Here is a 20,393-nt window from a genome sequence, read left to right as displayed (position 1 = left end):
GGAATACAAATACTTGTGCAAAAGTGGAATATCATCATACATCGTTGAATTCGTAATTTTTTGTTGTAATTTATTGATGTACATTTTTCGCCAATTTCCCGTTTCACATTACAAATAGTTTATTTTTTCATTAGGCAAGAAGTTTACGGAGCTTGTAGACATTATAGAAATGTTAAAATATTATATTAATGATAATAATGTCAAATGATTGGTATTGGTGTCATTGGCCTTCTGCCGATCTGCGCCAGCTCGATTAATTGGTTAATCCAGTGACTCTGCAGCGTCCTCCTCTTCCTGCCAAGATGTCAAGCTGAACGGGTTGTAATGTACACGACGATATGTATATATGTCCATTGCCAACGAGCTAAATATGTCATATACATTCCTTCCACTCTTGGCGGAAACCTCTTCAAAGCAGATTGACTGACGATGGGCATAGTTGAACCCCTGCGCCATGCTCACCTGGCGATGGTTCGGATCATCACTTTTGTTGCCCACCAGCAGGACAATTACCTTATCCGGACACAGGCGCCGTATCTCCTTCATCCAGCCATCGATGTTTTGGAAACTTTTGGACGACGTTATGTCGTAGACGAGCAGTATGCCATGGGCACTGCGACATTGGGTCGCCTTCAGCAATTTGAAGCGCTCGTCGTCGGAGGTGTCCCAGACTTGCAGCATCCTCCCCATCCTCCAATCGGCAAACTCCACGCTGCACTCCCTTCTATCCAAGCCCACAGTGCTCCGGTGTCTTGTGGTGAATTGGTTATCCGAGAAACGCATCAGCAGGCAGGTTTTGCCTACGCCGCTGTCACCCAGGAGGATAATCTTAAACGGATTGTCGTATTGGCTCATCGTTAATTCGGTTTGGTTTAATATGTATAACGATTCGACTGAAGTGACAATTTTAGCTTGGCTTGTTCTGGGTTTTTGTTTTTTCAATAACAGAATGTTTCTACTTTTGAATCATTTGAACATATTTTGAAATTGATATAGTACACAACAAAGAACTTCTATGTCCTATATATTGGACTTAGTCGTCTTTTTGTGATAATGTTTTTATGTGACTAAAGATAGGAATATTAAGGTCCCAAGGCAAAACAACGACACTTCCATCCAGCTGTGTGCCGGAAAAAGTACATAAAAATTAGCATTACCCAGACCCCAAGGATCCAGGATAAAGGTCAAAGTGCTGAGGGCGAAAAAAAGCGCGGTAATCAGGGTCCGAGGACCCCAGTCATAATCATTCCGGCATCTGATGGCGCTGGCAATAATGTTTGCTCCTGGTGATTAACGCAATTAAACAGGTGCTCAAAATGATGTTTCCACTGGATTAGCCGAGGACACAGGATGCAGGACACTGGGGGTTGAGCAGAATGAGCCGAGGAACGGGAACGAGAATGAGGGATGGGAATGCGTATGTCCGCTAATAAGAGATACATTAGCAACATGCGCCCCACGTTCGCATTAATCCTGGTCCTTGGATGCCAGATTCCAGTGGGTGGTTTTGGTTAGTTGCCTTTTTCGTAACGTTAAAATTCCATTAGTCCACCGGTGGGGATGTTGGTGTTTCTATAACAGGTGTGCTCTGCCACAATATCTTCGTCTACGAACGCCCATTGTACGTCGTGTAATTGTGCTGGGACAGCACTTGAGTGGATCGGATCGCTTATGCAATTTGCCTAAATGGCTCACATGACCTCCTCGGCGCCTAATGAGCCACTTAATCGGACGATTGTGCGGTCGGTCGGTCGGTCATTCATTCTCCGTCGAGAGTGAATAGGAAAATAGCACTTACCATTTGAAAGCTATTGTTAGGCGAACTCAAAAGATTCATAGCATAGTAGGCGACTTTCTGTCACAGAACTCAAAAAGTAACTTATTTAATACAAATCAAGAGTTAGCTATCAAGTTATGCCCTACACTTTGGTCTATAATCCAAATCTGATTGCACTTATTTCTCACAAAAAGAGTTAATTGAACTGCTGTTTTAGTTGCTATTTTCGCTTTCATGTGTTTCATTTGTTGTTCACCCATCGTTTATTGTTAGGCAAAACAAATGCATAAAAGAGAACATAAAAACAATAGAGCAGAGAAGTAGTTATAGTAAAAAGCGAAAAGCAAACTATTTAATGACAGTCGCCAACCCACACAAAACCCAGAATCGGAATAGGAATCGCAATCTGAAACTCAGACTCAGAGCATACTTCAATGTGTTGCTACTGGGACACGGTCCAGAAAAAAGTTTACAGGTAGTGTAGTTGTGGGTCCATAGATTTTCGAGATATGTAGGTTCTTTACCCAAGAAAATGTATGTTTTAAACTTAGCTTGGAAACACTGAAAATCTCTGTTACCACCGGAAAGGTGTTGAAAAGTTATTAAAAACAGAAATAGTGTATGCACCGTTCGGACAGGTCATTTGAAGTTCTGCATAATATTTAAATACCCTATGTCAAGGTATTACAAAATAATAAAACAAAAATAATAGCTAAGCAGCTCCACCAACAAAACAAAAGCACAAAGCAACGAACACGCCCCGCTTTTGGGGACGAGTAAAAAAGTGAACAGAAAAGCCATTATCGAGTACAACAATAGTGAAGCTGCCGCTGTTGAGCACTCCACTTGCACTGAAAAAAAATCATCGATCTTTGGTTTTTTTGAGGACATCTATGGTAAGCATCGATATTTTGAGGGCATCTATGATAATCAGCGTTTTAATTCTATTTTTCCGACCTGTTATAATTTATTATAAAGTTATAATTTATCTAGTTATGAATTTTCATATATTTATTTACCATTTTTTTTTTTTTTTAATTTTTGAGATGGTCAAGATCGCAGGTGAAGGAATAATAACTATCAGAGGGTAATGTGACTTCGAGACCAGCCCTTTTCTTCGGTTTCTTGCTGAATTGTGCACGGCAAAAACAATTACAATTTCGCAAACAAAGATAATTTGCGAATGAGATCGACGACACGACACAATGGCACTTTACAACAACAAGAAGAACAACACGACAAATGGGGCGGGTATGGGGGTCTGTCAAGAAAACCTGAATTTCGAAATGGAAGGGCTAAAAAAAAGGTGAAAAATCAGAAATCAGAAGCTTCTTTCCAATTCCAGAAGTCAAAACGCTAATCGGTAATCGACAATTGCTTATCGGTCATCGACAGTTTTCGCGTTTTCAAATTGTTTGTGGCTGGCAATACAAGGTGAATTGTAAAAAAAAAAAATTAATAAGTGCGAGCAAAAAATGCGATCACATAGCAAACAAAGCTGCAAATCAAGCGAAACAAACACGTCGCCCTCTTAACAAGATATAACCGGGTTAAGCACAATAATATATCTTTTAATATAAATACTTATTCATATACGATAGTAAAACTGATAAAAGATAATTTTCAAGAGAATCTGTTAAGATTGTGAACCAAAGTCTGTGCATTCAATTTCCAGCTAAAACCAAACAACGAAAGACAAAAAGAACAGATTGCTAATTAAAATTTATGGGTGTCATAATTTTCCGACAATTAAAAGTCTCATTTTACAGCAAGAAATATTGATTTGGTCAGCAGTACCATGTGAAAAAATATTACTGATATATTGCAAAACAACCATTTTAGATTTCCATGTGCCATAGCTTTGGCTTTCAGCTATAACTTGTTTTAAACAATATAAGCTTATTTTGCATTACACGTTTAATTAAATTGGGACAGCATAAATTTTTGATAATTACAAGCACCTTTTCCAAAATCGAAAGTAAATCAGCACCTGCCGTTTAATAATTCACTTTGGTGAGCAATATTTATTTTTTGCCAACTCCGCGCTTTTTTAAAGAAAATTTTGTAACCGTAAAACACCAATATAACAATCCATTGCATTCATAGTAATTTCCATTTTAAAACATTGTTAATTTACGGAAAGAATAGTTTAGGAAACTTTTAATACAGTAAGTTGACTTAGTAGCAGAAGAATAAACTTTAATATTAAATATTTCTTTAACAAAGTTAAAAACTTTGCTATCTTCCTTACAACCTATGTTAACCACAGTGACAACAATGATCTATGAGTAAGCGTAAAGTTTGCTTAATACATTATATTATAGTTTTGATATTATACTTTCATAAATTAGTATGGTTGGGTAAATGGTTGTAATTAATATATTGAAAAATGTAAGATCTTATGACTGACATGTGACCACAATAGAGTTAAGTTTAAGTTCTTTTTTAATATAGTTTAACTATTAAGCTATTACTCCATGGTTTCATATATCTTGTGGAGTAAAGTGCTGTTAACATGTTCTGTAAACATATGATACAACTTTCCTTAACTCTTCGACCATTGTGCTGTTAAGTTAAAAATACCTCTTAATATACTTTTATTATTGATAAATAGTTTAGATTCATATACATATCTTGTGGCGCAAAGAACTTTTAACATTATCCATCAACTGAATGGAGAGTTTTCAGTAGGAGTGTGACCACTGTGCGCCATCGTTTCGCATCTCGTAATTTTGCTTGTGTTGTTGCTGTTGTTGTTGCTGCTGCTATTATCGCAGCGAGTTGTTGCTGCCGGCGACGATCTTCGTTTTGTCGGCGGCTTCAGTTCAGTTCAGTTTAGTTCGAGTTCGCACTCGGCCACAAACGGTCGGTCGGTCGGTCGGTTGTTCGTTCGTTCGTTCGCTGAAGGAGAATTGTGGAGAAGAAATTGAACCCGTAATCTTCGGAATCCGTAAAGCCGTAGTCCCGTAGTCGTAAGGCGATCGCGAGAATTGAAATTGTGCTGCAACTCAAGTAAAATAATATTGTGTCGCACAAGATCACTGCGTGTCGCGCTCAATTAAATACACATCTTTTTTTTTATATTTTTCCCCCGGTCTTTATTTATTTTTTTTTGTTTAATTTTTTTTATTTGCGCTACAACGTTGTTATTTATATTTAATTGTTTTGTAACAACAACAACAACAGCAGCCGAGTTAAGTGCGAAAAGTGAAGTGAAGTTTGTCGGCGAGTGAGTGCGAGTGCGCACAAAAATTGGAGCAGGTTCCAGAGATCTTGAGATCTTCAGAACTAGAGATTCCCAGTTCCTAGGCTCCCGGGTTGCGACTTTTGGCGGCATTGGCGTTCCCCTGGTAATTTAATTGAAAGTGATGATCGTAGCCCATCCATAAAGCCACTTACCGGTAGTTCCCCCATCCTTTCACAAGTTCAAGTTCACCGACCACGCGGACTCCTTTTTTCGCTCTTCCACCCGCTCTCTCTTCTCACTCTATCTCTCTTGATCGCTTGCCCTTCTTTCACTCGAAGAAAATACAGTGCACACTCGAGATGGTGAATTTGGATTGGCCATTAATTGCTCCCAGTTTGGGTTATCATACTAAATCTTTGTACAATATCTTTGGAAAAAGATTAAAACCTAACTTTAAATAAATAGTAATAATTACTGCTGTACAACTATTCTTTTTTTTTTCTGAGTGAAAAGCTCTTTTGTCTTTCTCGCCAAAAGTGCGTTGGATTTCTTTACATTGTGCCTGGTTCTCTTCGGTTTACACACTCGGTACATTGCACCCTTGGTCCCTGTTTCCTTTAGTGTCGTCTTTCGCTTTCAATGCATTTTGACAGTGGATTGCTAATCGGCCAGGTATTCGCAGGCCACCTTATAGCACCTACCATATATACCCATCGTACATCTACATACCATTCATACATACAATCGCATTCGCATTCGTATATTCGCATTCGCATTCCTGTCGCCGTTGTCATTTCCTCACCTCATCGGGCACCGCCCTCTTGCTTTCACGCACCTGATGATAAACGGCTCAAATTTTGATAATGTGTACGGATTGTGCTGCAAATTGCTCAAATGGCTAATCAGCTGTTGCTAGCACATATGTATAACCCCCTATACTCCATATCTTTCCAATGAAATCGGCGGGAAATTGGCTTTGTCTCGAGTCTTATCGCATGCCAAAAAAAAAAAACGAAAAATCAAAAGGCAAAAACCCAAAACTTAAGTCTGAGCTCCAAGTCTAAACCAAAACCGCAACATCATCTCAATATTTCCTTAACCACAAGTGCACAGAGCAAACAAGGTCTACTATTACTATTGACTAATTAGGCATTCTTAAGATATAAAAATATATAAATAGAGCAAAATGGTATAACAATTATAATCTATATTATCTAACATAATATCCAAAACCGTGGTGTGCGTGAAACGTGCCCTAATTTTCGCTCTGTGTGCGTGCATCAGCGGATTGCTGATAAGTGGAGAATGTTTATTGTCATTACCTGTGTCCCACTACCTGTACATTCCCCTACCCTGCGGTACTACCCCTCCGGTCGATATGGTATTCCTCATGCAATTTGCGGTTGTCACAGCTATTAGGTTTAGATAGTCCACTGTAGCGGTCTTATCAATGGGTTGCTTTCGCTGGTCAGTCAGTCAGCCAGGTATCTCTGTACGTACGTATGTTTGCCATGCCAGTATTATGATAGCGATCGTCAGTGGTTTACTTCGCTAATGATCCTCGTCGCTCAGCATGGGAACATCGCATCTGTATATGCCCACTAATCCCACTCGTATATTTTGGCTTTTTTGGCTTATCGCGATGGTCATTTAAATACACGTAGGAATCGTTGCGATCCCATCATATACATACAAACGTATGTGCCCAGATATTTTTGGGATACCATTTCCTTTCTTCGGGCTCTTTCCAGTTAATATCTTTTTAGTAGTTCTTAGAATTAATTTATCATATCATATCACTCACTGAACTAACTAATTTGTCCACTTAATGGATACAACTCATGATTATCAAGTGATCTCTGTGAATACCAATTCATTGACTGATAGATGATCACACTCAAATAAAATCGCTATAATTTCCGATGATTATTGACTATGCTTATAAGTCCTTAGCCCTACTGAATGATCTCAGCTAAATTCCCCACCAAACTTTTCTCACCCACACACGAAATGCCGCAATGTCGAGTTAAAATTATTCGATGGCAAGAAAAAAAAAACAGAGATTAAATAACAAAATACCAAAAAAAAAAAAAATTGCCAAAAAAGTCAGCTTTGACTAATGCGCTGCATTGGCGGTGCGATCATTTTTTGGCGATCACTTTTTAGCACCAGTTGAGCTACCATGTGGGCGCAGCGGCAGCCAAAATAGTTGGCCAAGAGTCTCGAGGTCTGAAAGTCGCACTCTTGTTTTTGTTTCGACTTTGTTTTGCTTTCGGCTATCAACAGCTAACCGCTGCGCCCAACTGTTCCAATAGAAAGCCAGTTAACAGCGATACGCTCCGGTTTTCTGTCTTCTCTCTGTTTTTATTATTGGGAAGGGAGATCGAGATCGTTGGATGGGAATCGATCAGTTGATTCGCGGTTCGTAAGTGTCTAAATATAGATTTCGACCATATTTGCTGGCAAATATTGGCCATGAGTGTGCGGCGGGCTGAACCTGCCTCAATTCAAGTGGCACAGTATCTGTATCTGGGCTCCTATATCTTTATACATATCTTTGTACATATATATGAGTATTTGCGAGTGAGTGCACGTGTTTTTGTGGCAGACGGCAGATCGGGCAACATGTCACCCCACGCGACATGCCACATACTACATACTACATACTACACATGCTACATGCAACATGCCACATTTCTCCATCAGAGTTGTTCGCTTCTTTTCATTTTTCGCGTCGGCATTCCCAGCGATCTGATGTCGACTACCAAGCTCGAGCTCCCTTAATAAGTCTTAATCTATATGTCAATATTTTCTTGTTTAGTTTCCAAACACAGACAGACACACACGGCCGTGTTGGATCCATATCTGCATCGTTTTCTGTTTCTGAAAATGTATCTGTATCTGTATCTTTATCTGTACGTGTGTTTGTGACCGCAGAAGTATCTATATTTGCTGTGTATCTTTTTGGCCAGCCAATTCTCCTTCGCATCCACATCCACATCCATATCCACCTCTTCCTGGTTGTGCCATGCCTCACATCTCGCATTCAGACAATGCCCGCGTATTCATAAACAAGGCCTTCGCATTCGTAGTCGCATTCGTAGTCGTATTCCAATTCGTCCGCCTACTGTCCCTCATCTAGTTCGCCTCCTTCTGCGTTGGACGCCTCAAGATTTCAGCAAGTTGGTGCCACTTCTCGGTTGCCATGCGCTGCTGCAAACAAAATGTTTCCTTCATACCCAGTGATCCATGCGGAAATGTGGTATGCGGCTCTTGGGGCAACATGCCATTGTATATAGAGAAGGTTTTTGGGCAAAGATCTTGGCGAATCAAATACAAATTATTGGATACAGTGATTTCTATTTTAGGAACTCAGTTTCCAAAAGTTTTCACTCGTTTTCGTATTGGATATATTGCTTAATGGATTTGTGGACATGTAGTAACTAAAGGGTAAGGGGTATCATCTGGTCGGTGTCCTCTACCCAAACCATTTTGAGTTGTTTTTTTTTTTTTTTTTTTTTTTTTTTTGGTGCGTTCTGTTTGCCCACGGCTGCTGATATGATATGATATGTATGGTTGGTTGGGTTGTGTTGGCTGTCCTGGTTGCGTCTGTTGTCCATGCAAACTGTCGTCATTGTATTGTGTCTCCGTCAGTTCGGTTTGTTGGTTTGCTGGTTTCGTTGAGTTTTCACTGTGTCTAGAGGAAAGTAAAAGCCGCCTCTTTCGTCCGATCAGAAAGCCATCGAAAAGCTATGAATCCTATCGATTAGATACTTCAACCGAGCTTATGCGAAGCTGGTCTAACCACTCGCTAACTGACCTTGGTCAACGCGATCTGCATTGCCCGTATCTACAGATATAGATACGCCGCAGTGTATGCGTATACGTTACGGCAGATAAACGATACTTTGCTGCATATCGCATGTCGATTGCAGTGACGCCAATGCAATTGTGCAGATTAATTAAAGGGACACTTGTTGTTCGCTGATTGGAACCATTGGCTGATGGCTGACCCACATGCATTTCAATTGGCAAGTGGCACTCTGAAAAATACACTGCTAGAAACTGAAGGTGAATCTTCAGATCATAAATAAACTTGCAAGCACTTCTTTTCTCAATTGATTGCATAAAAAAGTCGAGGAAATGAGAACTTGTTGACTCAGTTTTCCCAGTGCAGCCATATTTACTTCAGAAATCAATTGAGAGGCCATAAAATGCGATCGATTTCGCCTTGGCGACAAAATCACCTTCGGACCAATTGAGATTGAAAGGCCATACCCATCCATCCCCATCCATCCCCATCCATCCAATCCATCCAGCCCATCATCAACATCATTAAGACAATCATCATCATAGAAGGAGAGAGGGAGCTAAGTGTGTCTCTCTCTCTCTCTGTTCTGAGTCTGGAAGCCCAGTAAACGGGCTTATCATTCAATTTACACTTGAACGCTGGTTTATCGAAGAAACGGGGACAAAGGCCAGAAGAACGGAGCGATAAAGATTCTACTCTTCCGAGAAGATTAGACGTATATGCCCGCCGAAATCTCCGAACGTTGCGTGATTCTCGTTTAATCGTATCTGAAAATGATCCCAACGCTTTAATATCACCACAACACAATTCATTTCAATTTCACGCTGATATTTAACCTTAACACAAATTTAATAAATAACCGAGGCGAAACCGAAATATTCATAACACCAAATCGACATCATGTTAACCCATGAGATCGATCCGATCGACAGACTCGTTAGGTTTCATATTGATTTCGTTATTGATATTTCATGCTTCAAATATCTCGAATCGACTCTTCTAACACATTTGGCTAATGAGCTCCCAAAAAAATAAGTGGTCAGGTCAACAAAAGCAAAGACCAGTTTGGATGGGCAGTAGTAATAAAAGATGATCGAGTGTAATCTCAAAAGAAGTGCTTTATTAATTACAAAATTGGTTAAAAACTTAAGAAGCAACAACACGTTTTGCAAAAACAATAATTTACCACCTTTAAAAGTGAATTAATTACCAAATTTCCTTGTTAGCCAAGTGCTAACAAAGTGCTTAAGTTATAATTCGCTGGCGAAACAATGTGTCACAGTCATAATCCTCAGAGTTAGAGTTATATATCATTTTTCGCGAAAAGAAATTCTATATATGCCACCTTGAAACTTCGCTTATTTTGCGTACCATTCCATTTTAAGTACGGCATTATCCATTGTCCATCGGTATATTTCTGATCGGCAATTTATGCAGCAAATAAATACAAATAAACAGCTTGAAGACGACACGCTCATTTTGTATGCACTTAAAGCTATTGTGATTTGGAGATGGGGTATACCCCATAAAAAAAAGCAATGGAAATGTGGGGGGTTGGGCAGGTGGAGTGGATCGTTGACTTGTATTTTTTTCACGCTTCTCGTTTGATTGCCAGCGATTTCGAGTTTGAGTTCGAATGCATTTCAGATGGAGTCAACTGACTTCTGGTTGCTATTCGTCAGATATGCTCTTATATATATTATATATATATATATTATATTATATATATATATATATATATATATATATACACGCGTATCTTGTATCTGAAATTTCATTTGCAATTCAACTTCCGTCAACTGGCCGAGGAATTTTGTGGCTTTTTGAGCCAGTTCAGCGTTTAAGCCATAAAATGTGGACAAAAAAAAAAAAATAAATAAACACGAGGGACAAGTTAAGCGGACAGATGGAATGAACTGAAATGAAATGGTTATGTAAATGCAGAAATTGAAATGAAAATGTAATTAATGAGCATAAAATGCGGAAAATTGTGGAAAAATACGTGAAACGAGTTTTTCATTTTACTTCGGTTTTCAGTTTCATTTTGGCTTCAGCTTGAGTTTCTGTTTCTGTTTCTTTTTTTTATTCAACATCTACATCGGAATTATCGCCATGAAATGCGTAGCGGGGTTAGGGCATTGGGGTTTTGGAGCACGGACATTGTCAAACAAACTTGGAGCCAATGTTTGGACAGCCAGTCGTCGTCCACGGGTTTTAATTAAAAAACGTATGAATGTATCTTGCAGATATGTACATTCACTTTCAGACAGTCGCGTAGTAAAGTCTTTTTTTTTTTTTGTTTATAGTAAATAATACTCCATTATTCAGTCTGAGGGTCGGAAAAGTTGGCAGCTATCTGAGTCATAGTATATGTGCACATAAAAGGATGTTCCTTAAAGTATCTAGCAAATACACGTCTGCAGCCGCATGTATCTTTTCTCGTTTGCAGAGAAAAGGTTAATGTCACAACTTGCCTTTGCCAATCAACTTACTTACCATAGATCGTACTCTTTCATTTCAACCTCATTATTTTTGCATTTCGATTTGCCATGTTACTAAATCTGAAATCGATGCGATCCATCCTACATCCAGATCCCACATATAGAGTACCCACTAAAATCCATAACTCATTTTCCATATATTCTCTGCCCACAGGCGGCAAAGGAGCACGTACAAGCCGAGGAACCCACCTCCCCGCGGATCGGTGACCACCACCTGTCGTTAATTAAATGTCAACAGATTTGAAAGGCGGGGAGAAGGAAGATTCAGACGAGTCCGAGGAGCCAAATGAATTGGAATCGGAATAGGAACTGGGACCAAACGAGCAACCCAACGAAATTGTGCAAAATGTTTGACCGTCTGTCAAATAAATCATAAGGAACATAAGAAACAATAAAAAGTTCAGGAGGAGAAGAAGGAGATATCTGCAAGTTAAAAGAGAAACAAATCTCAGAACCAAAAGATACACACACATACATATAAAATCAAGGAAAATGGTTAATGCGGTGATGGATGCCATAGCGGTAAGTGAAGTGAAAGGGGCTTTAAATACAGATTGATCACTGGGAGTCTGCTTAATTTAATTTGCAATATTATACTGAATAATTTGCGATTCTCCGTTTCGTTTTTTATGATGCCTAAATTGAAATTGCCGACTGACTGAATGGAGCCCCCTTTTCGATTCCCCTTTGCAATACCCGCCAGCCAATTGAAGTTTTGTTTGTACTTCAAACAAGACACTCTGCGGTTGAGTTTCGTTTTATTTCCTTTTTTTTTTTTTATTTTTTCCTTTTTTTTTTTTTTGGTTTTTTGCTTGCTTTGCCCACATTTTCAATTTGAATTTGTTGGCTGTGGCAATTGCTCAATTGGCTGGCTTGTCTATGTCTTTGTCTCAATCCCTGTGTGCGTGTGTGTATGTGTTTCTCTATGTGTGTGTGTGTGGCATATTACATGCTAATCCATATGTTTAAGTTGATTTCGCGTTTCGCTCTTTTGCCGCCTGCAAAATGAGGAGTGTAACGGGGCATATACGCAATAACAAGCAAAACAAATCCTTGGATGGAAAAAATGTGTGTTAAATCTATCAGCACTTACAGATCGGCAAAAGCAGCTCTTTGAAACTATAAAATCCATTTTTAGAAATTAAATCTTCACATCTAAGCATTTCTGAATGCTTCAATGGGTGTATAAACCAAATTAAGCCAATGTAGTATTGTAAATTCGGATCTTACAATCTTACATATATATTTAAAAAATATTGTTATTACCTTATGTGGCATTATTTCGTTGACATCCAGATTTGCAATTATTTCGCAGCGATCTTCGCTCGGTTCACATCAACAATTCATTCCTCGATTTTTTCCATTTCACTCTTTGGCCAGCATTTGCATACAACTTCTGCTGCCTTTCGGGCCATAACAAAAAGCCTCAGAAAAATAACAAAAAAAAAATGCAGAAAAACCATAGAAATATTTATAAATACCGAGCAGAAGAAAAAATTAAAAAAACCAAAAAAAAAAACAAAAAGAAACAGAAGTGGAGATCAAATTAGCACAGAGCGTGGGAGCCGGTTTGCTTTTTGGTTGACGTTGCCTTGCTGCTTTTTTGGCACTCGGGACATGGTTAACGTTAACCATGATGTTGCACATGGGGCACCGCAGACATGGGTGGCAGGCAGATACAGGGAGGTGATTTCCACGGGGAGAGAGGCGGTTGGTTTCTCTGGGGTGGACCGGCATAAAAACCCGTTATGATTGTTGCATTAGCCGAGACAGTGGCGCGTAATTATTGGAGATCGAACAGAGAAGTACGGCCTCGCTGCAGACCGCCGGAAGTTAGGACCAGTTGGACAGGTAGCCATGCCACACCAACTCCAAGGGGCACCCAACTTCGCCTCCGATCCGCCAGAAATCTCCAACTCCGACTCCAGTTCCCAAGCCCAGCCCAACCCACTGTTTGTGTTATGAGAATTCCTCACGAACCCAATTCCGAAGGCTAAGTCCAAGTGCCACCGATTCATGCACTCAAAGAAATATTATGGTACAACCTCTGTCAGCTAAATGAGCTAAATGAGCTATGTGGTAAGTTATAGCAGCCTGATTTTAATTGACTACTTGGCCAATCAATTTTATAGCTCGAGATATAGTAACGAATTTTAAATGGTCATATTTGCATGGTAAATTCATTAAGCAGACAGTAAAAACTGGTTGCTCGTTTTTTTTGTGCACTTTAATGGCATTACAATTATGATCGATTGATTGTGCATAAAAAGCTAAAGAGGAAGTGCTTTCAAATTGAAAATTTTTCCAAAAGCATTACGTACTAGGCTAAAATAGTAACTAAAAGTTCCATTTCTAGGCAATCGAATATATAATTTTCAAATTTCACTGTAAATTCTTGTTATAAGCATGTTAACCAAGTTTTGAAGATTATAGCGTTTTTCAAGTGCTTCGATGATGTTTACTAATGAATGGGCTTCATAACGATCTTAAGCTGTTGGTCAACTTCAATGATTGTATTATTGGGGATTCCATTAAGTCATTTTTTAATTTTCGAGGCTTGTCGAACTTTCCGTTAACCCGAAAATGTTTGCCATATCATTGCAGCTGCTCAGCTCGCTGGCCAGCGATTTGGACATAATGCTAAACGATCTTCGATCGGCGCCGAGTCATGCTGCAACAGCAACAGCAACAGCAACAACAACGGCAACAGTTGCAACTGCAACCGCAACAACAACGGCCAACCGGCAGCAGCAACATCATAATCACCATAATCAGCAGCAAATGCAATCAAGGCAATTGCATGCACATCATTGGCAGAGCATTAACAACAATAAGAATAACAACATTAGTAACAAAAACAACAACAACAACAACAATAATAACAATAACATTAATAACAATAATAATAATAATAATCATTCGGCACACCCACCTTGCCTGATCGATATTAAGCTGAAGTCAAGCCGATCGGCAGCAACAAAAATAACCCATACAACAACCGCCAATCAGCTGCAGCAACAACAACGCCGCCGTGTGGCACCCAAGCCACTGCCACGCCCACCGCGACGTACCCGCCCAACGGGACAAAAGGAGGTGGGGCCGTCTGAAGAGGATGGGGACACGGATGCCAGTGACCTGGCCAATATGACATCACCGCTGAGCGCCAGTGCAGCGGCCACTCGAATCAACGGCCTCTCGCCGGAAGTGAAGAAAGTCCAGCGGTTGCCACTGTGGAATGCGCGAAACGGAAACGGAAGTACCACCACCCACTGTCACCCAACCGGCGTCTCTGTGCAACGCCGTCTGCCCATCCAAAGTCATCAGCAGCGAATTCTAAACCAACGATTTCATCACCAGCGAATGCATCATGGGTAAGTCTAAATGAAAATCTGCCTTCATTCTCGATATCCTGATAAAGATATGTATCATCGTGCTGCTTTATAAGCACGAATAACATTGGAATCAGGGAAATAAACAAAGAGGGGCAAGTCTAAGCGATCTGCTGCCCCATTTAAGCGAAAGTGGTTGGTTGGTCAAAACAATAATTCAGGTTTCAACCGTATCTGCCTCGCTGTTGTTCTTGGCCATAATAAAGGGAGTTTTGTTTTTTTTTTTGCGGAATGAAGCCAACTCTACTGACCAGAGGAAGTTGAAGACGAAGACGAAGGCCTTGGACCTTGGGCCCCTGGAAGGGTTAGCCATGTTGGCAATGGGCTGTGAAAGGTTCATGCTCCGTTGAGCGCTTCATGGGAATCGGTGGCATGCTTCGGTGGCATCGGAAAGAGCTCCGTAATGGGTTAAGCCAGGTCAGTTTAACCGGCGGGTGGGTGTGACGGCTGAATCATCAACGTCACGGTCACCAGTTGAACGGGGCCGGGTGAAGAAGTGAGGATCACTTCGAGGTCACCACCGGATGAAGTTCGTTTTTCAAGAAAGTCTTCGTCAAATGGGGTTGCATTTAAAAACCGTGATGGTGCATGTGCTTTTATAATATTGTTTTACCATTCAAATAGTCAAACTATGCTAGTTGAAACAAACTTCCAAAAGAAAATTTTAGCTGATCATGTTTCTAGCATATCTTGTGTTTATTCTCAAGCGTATTAAGGATAGTGCATCAGATTTTTCGCTATTCATTGCTTGGTGACAACTTGACGAGGGTGCAGATCGGGGTCACCACTCCGCTTGACACCAGCCACCTAGTAAGCCATGGAAACCTCAGCCTTAACCTTTTCATTAGCCACTCCTCCAGCTCAACGAAGAGTCGACTACTGCTGCTGCTGACAGTTGCGGTTGTAATGGGCCGAAAAGCCAACTAAAATGTATAACATGTAAATATGCGAGCATGTACATGTATATCGATATTTTGGTAATCCTTGTAAGCGCAATATGCTTAGCATATAAATTATGAGGCCTGTCCAACCAAAAAGAAGCCCCATTCACGAATGGTCGAGATGTGGTAGGCTGGCAGTAGTTGTTGGAATTTCGCTTGAGAAAAAGAAAAACAGAGGGCAAACGACAAAACGAGGGTCTGTAAATGAAGTGTTATATTTTATGTGGCAATCCGCAATGTCGTCGATGACAAAAACCAAAGACAAATACAAGGCTCCATAAACTTGAGTAAATATGAATATGTCTAACTGGGTGGTTGGTGGGTTGATGGGTTGGTTACTTGGTTGGTTGAGTGGGCGAAGGGTTGCGAACCAATGGCACTTTCCATGACTCTGTTGCCTGTTGACAGGCGGAAGAATCATTTCATTTCAGCCCTTCGCCACATTCCCCTTTTATCCTGCTGGTTACAAAGGGTTGTGACTTTTGTGTGTTTAGCTATTTATTAAATTTGTTTGCCAACACACAATGTGGTGGTGTGAGTGTTTTTATTCACCAAGGGTGAGCCCATAAGGACCCACACGAACATGAGCTGCGTAACTAATTTGCTTAAAGTGCACGATGCCCCATCAACATCAGTTCCAATGGACTGTGGCACTAACTCGTTATGTTTGTGATCGAAAATCTATTGTACTGTCAATATTAGAAGATTGCGACCAATAGAGTTGGAAAGTACTTTAAGTAATACAAGAATTAAAAAAAAATTAAGAAATAAAATTTTCTAAATAATTTAAACTAATTTAAATCAAGCTCGTACCACTGTAACTCGCCGAACCGCAGAAACTTTCTGTTGAGCTCCCCAAGTGTTTTGTGGTCTTTATGCCCAACCCCCAGCATTTTGGCACCGAGAATTGATGATGTCTAGGACCGTCTATATATTCTCTTATATATCTTGCACTCCACCATGGCCATCGCCATCATCGCCATCATCAGCATCATCATCATGATGTGGGCATGATGATTGTCAAAAGTTTGTGCAATTTGAGCGTTTTAAGTTTGTCGCTGTCAACGGTGCGTATGCGTGTCCGCAGGAGACAGAACGGCTTCAAATGCGACAGGTGTTTGCTTTATTAACTAAAAACAACTCGGATACTCCAAGGATGTCTGCCGGATCCCCGAAAAAGCGTCGTTAGGAAAAGGCTTCTAATGCGGCTGACATGTAAACAGATTAACATAATTAATTTATTTGCTTCTTGCTCACCGCTGTCATCGCCTAATCCACAACATTTTATACACTTTCCAACTTTCCAAGGGGTCTTGCAGCATTCTACACACATTTTAGTTTGTATGTACAACTCTATTTTGTTTTTAATTTTAATTTATATATATATATTATGACATATTTTATATTTGTGTTAAGCTGGCATTTTATTTAAGGGTATTTTAGGTTTCAATGTGAAGGTATCACATTTTTTCCACCGCAATTGACCAAACTAATTGAGATTTTTGTCATAGAGATCAAATTAACTTAATTAAGCGGTTGAAATTAGTTAAAACCAAGCACGAAGCGGTGAAATGTGTTAGAAGGCACAGTGGATACCGTGGACGAAAGTATCTCATGGATATGTATCTAGATCATGAATGCGCCCTCATCAATGTATGTTTTGTCATCTTGAAAGTAAACGAATCGATATGATGGGATAGGAATGATCGATCATTTTTTTCGAAGATAACTTCATAAACATTTTTGTATGATCTCTGGTCATAGAAATCACGACCAGCTCTCGAGAGATCTCTCTTTGTGTGAATATCAATCATATTTAGCATACAACTGTCTGTCCATCATTGAGCGAATGAAAACATAAATTGAGTGACTGGTTGAGCCATGAATTTCGATTTCGAGGTTCGCACTTCAATGCCATCTAGATGGACGTCAATTGAAATCTGCGATTTCGCAATTATGAAATTATATGGCTCCGCATTCTAAAACCTCAAGTATTCAGCACACATATTTATCGCACATTTGCCACAGACTCTCTCACTAAATTTCCCCAGACAATACAATGACCAAAGACATAAAAAAAAAAAAAAAAACAAAAAGGAAAATGAAACCCCCCTGCAAAAAAAACAAAAATGAGAGTCCACTAAACAAAAGTGTAAAACATTAAGAAGAACAACAAAGAAATGGCGGAGAGTGAGAAATATGCAAATTGAAAGGACCTACAAACAAAAAAGCAGTCAAGACCATGAGGGAAACAACTTTCGAGTGACGTAAATTGCATATTAAATTTTACATTTTTCATATTTATGCAGCTTTGCCGAGGCAGTCGTAAAGTGAAAGTGACTCCGAAGGGTGGGAGTACCTAAGTACAGTGGGGTCAGTGGAAGTAGAAGTGGTGAGAGTGAAGATGGAGCCACCGCCCTCGGGCAAGGACAAACAACATTTCAATTTGGGAAAATATTCATTATGCTCGAGTGTAAGCGACGCAGACTAAACGGAAGCGGAAACGTGCTAAAGCAAGAAAAGGTGACCCCAAACCTGATGCTCCATCACCCGCCCAAAAAACGGAACCACCCACAGCCACTCATTTGGCCATTGTCAGGCAGGCGGCTTCTTCTTCATTGTCGTTGCGCAAAGTTTTATAAAGTTATGAAAAGTCATTCAAGTTCAGCCCAGCTACCCATTTTCCCCAGACGAATCAACGACTTGGCGACTTTCGAGCACTTTCCGCTCATTTTCCCCCCCGCGACGGAAATTTCGTGGACTTTTGGCTGGGGCTGTGGAGCTCAGGCTAAACAATAAAGCCGTCAAAAACGTGCATCGTCTACAAGGGGACTTTTTGGTCCTCGCAACTCCTTTCGAGCTCGTGGCACCTTGGCTGCTTTGGTCCACCTGCTCCTTGCGTTCTGCAATTTGTGCCACACCGTCAACATTGTCATCTAAACTGCAATGACAAGTTCCTTCAAGTGGCACACGGAATCGACGACAATCCGGGGCACTCTCAACCGATTTGCTCAAGCGTGCGGCATGAGAATTACTGCTGAATAATCCATAGTGAAAAATAAAGCTGAGAAATTTCAGTTGGTCAAAAATTAGTACATTTTTTTGTTTGTTTTAACTTTGCGAACTACTTTGTTTAACAAGTGTGGTAACTTAAGGTACTTAAATGTGGGTAGGGCATAAAAAAAAACGCTTGATAACATTATTTTATATACCTTTTACCCACACCCCTTTCTGTGTTAAACGCCCTGTCATTTTACGTCATCTTGATGTTAAAACTTAAGTTCCTCCTTTTTCCATTAGCATCCATTCCGGGACAGCTGCTCCTCCATCTTTACTTGCCGCCATTAAAATGCACCTTTAAAGCTCATTAGCTGTGCAAAAATTTGTCACATTGTTGCTGCCCGCCCACGGACTTTAATGCCACTTCATCCAGGAGCCTCGGTGGCTGTGTGTCTGGTCACTTTGCTCCCCCACCCAACCCCCTCTTCTTTTTGGATGCGTATGTGTGCGTTGGCTGGTTGGTGCGAGTTACCATGGGGCTGCAGTAAATAATTTTTGGCAGAAAGGTTGTTGAAACATTTAATAAAACCAATATAAATCATAACAAACACTTAGCCTGACAACAACCACAAAAACGGAGACGTGTGGCATGGGGCCAGGGGGCATGTGGCATGAGGCATGAGGCATGAGGCCTTGCGCAGGAGGGCAGGCCAACAAAGCGAAACTAAAATTCCAAAACGTTGCCCATTTTCGGCCGCAAAAACTTCCAGGCAATGCGGACGGAACAGAATGGAGCGGAGAATTCCGTACCGTGGTAGAGACTTCAGTGTCCCTCCCGTCCGGAGAATGACAAAAACGGACGGAGGGGGCCCCCCTCCCATATATATTTTTTTGGGGGGGAGGGAACAAATGGGGAGCCCATGCATTGCTACGCGTGAACGCACCTTTTGCAAGCACTGTGCTCCAATGTGCTCCACAGTGTGTGTCTGCGTGCTCAGTCGCACAGTGGTGCCAGCATCGTGGATAAATGAATGATTTAATTTAAGATTTCAGGTCAGTTCGGTAGGTAGAGTGGGCCGAAACCGATCCTCAATATGAAAGTGGTAGCAAATGAGTTACCAAAACGTGATATAGCTTTGCATGACTTGGAGTTTCACTTCAATTGTATAAATGATTTTCCGATTTTGGGTCAGTGTGCCTCTCATGCTTTGTCGCCTATTACATAGTTCCGTGTCCGTGTCGTCAGCAACAGCAACAGCAGCCGCACCGAAATCATCCGCACAGCAGCAACGCCAGCTTCCCCATGGTAACATCCATGCCACGAGCAGCAGCAGCAGCAGCAAAAATGTGCAAAAAATTAATTGCTGCGCATAAATCAAAAGACTTTGCTCCCGTATTTTTTCCACCTCCCCAAGCCTCCCACTTTTACGCCTTCTTTCGGTCTGGCATTGCCGCTCTCCATGGTCACTTGTTACTATTTCTGATTTCCATCAGCACTCATATTATGGCAAGATGCGATATGTGTGTACCTACATATATCAGAAGATGCAATTTAAAGGCTCATTGTTTTGAGGATCTGCTGCACCAGTGTGGTGGTGATGGCATCAAGGCCACTTTTGGATGGGGTCCAATGCACCATCGCCACCCATCCAACCATTCACCCAGCCACGCCCCCTTTTCGGACGAAGGTGTTTCAATGGAAACGCAACGGAAAACAACGAAATGCAAAAGACAACAACAGCTGCGCTCTCATCGCCTTGATTACCGGAAGTTTTGCCATAAAATCG

The 20,393-nt window shown here is 40.7% G+C and overlaps 2 protein-coding genes across 5 annotated transcripts in view; one reads left to right on the top strand and one right to left on the bottom strand.

Moving 5' to 3' along the window:
- Nucleotides 1-51: 51 nt before the first annotated feature.
- Rab9D (Rab at 9D) lies at nt 52-948 on the bottom strand. The gene has a single exon (NM_167237.2). It carries the CDS (start codon nt 853-855, stop codon nt 262-264), a length of 594 nt encoding a protein of 197 aa, NP_727432.1. The 5' UTR covers nt 856-948; the 3' UTR covers nt 52-261.
- Nucleotides 949-4,614: 3,666 nt separating this feature from the next.
- Nucleotides 4,615-20,393, top strand: part of spri (sprint) — a 95,354-nt gene continuing 79,575 nt past the window's right edge. For 2 of the 4 annotated variants that reach the window (NM_206678.2, NM_001272489.1), the window contains exons 1-3: nt 4,615-5,127; nt 11,431-11,798; nt 13,881-14,647. In NM_206678.2, the coding sequence (NP_996401.1) occupies nt 11,769-11,798; nt 13,881-14,647 (797 nt within the window). In that variant the 5' untranslated portion in view covers nt 4,615-5,127; nt 11,431-11,768. The remainder of the gene's footprint in view (nt 5,128-11,430; nt 11,799-13,880; nt 14,648-20,393) is intronic. The other 2 variants (NM_001272487.1, NM_001272486.1) reach the window with 2 other exon arrangements.

The sequence above is a fragment of the Drosophila melanogaster genome, chromosome X (genome assembly GCF_000001215.4).
Source record: "Drosophila melanogaster chromosome X".
In the NCBI taxonomy this organism is placed as follows: Eukaryota; Metazoa; Arthropoda; class Insecta; order Diptera; family Drosophilidae; genus Drosophila; species Drosophila melanogaster.
The sequence above is the reverse complement of the archived record's forward strand: the minus strand, read 5'-3'. Positions and strand labels throughout refer to the sequence as shown.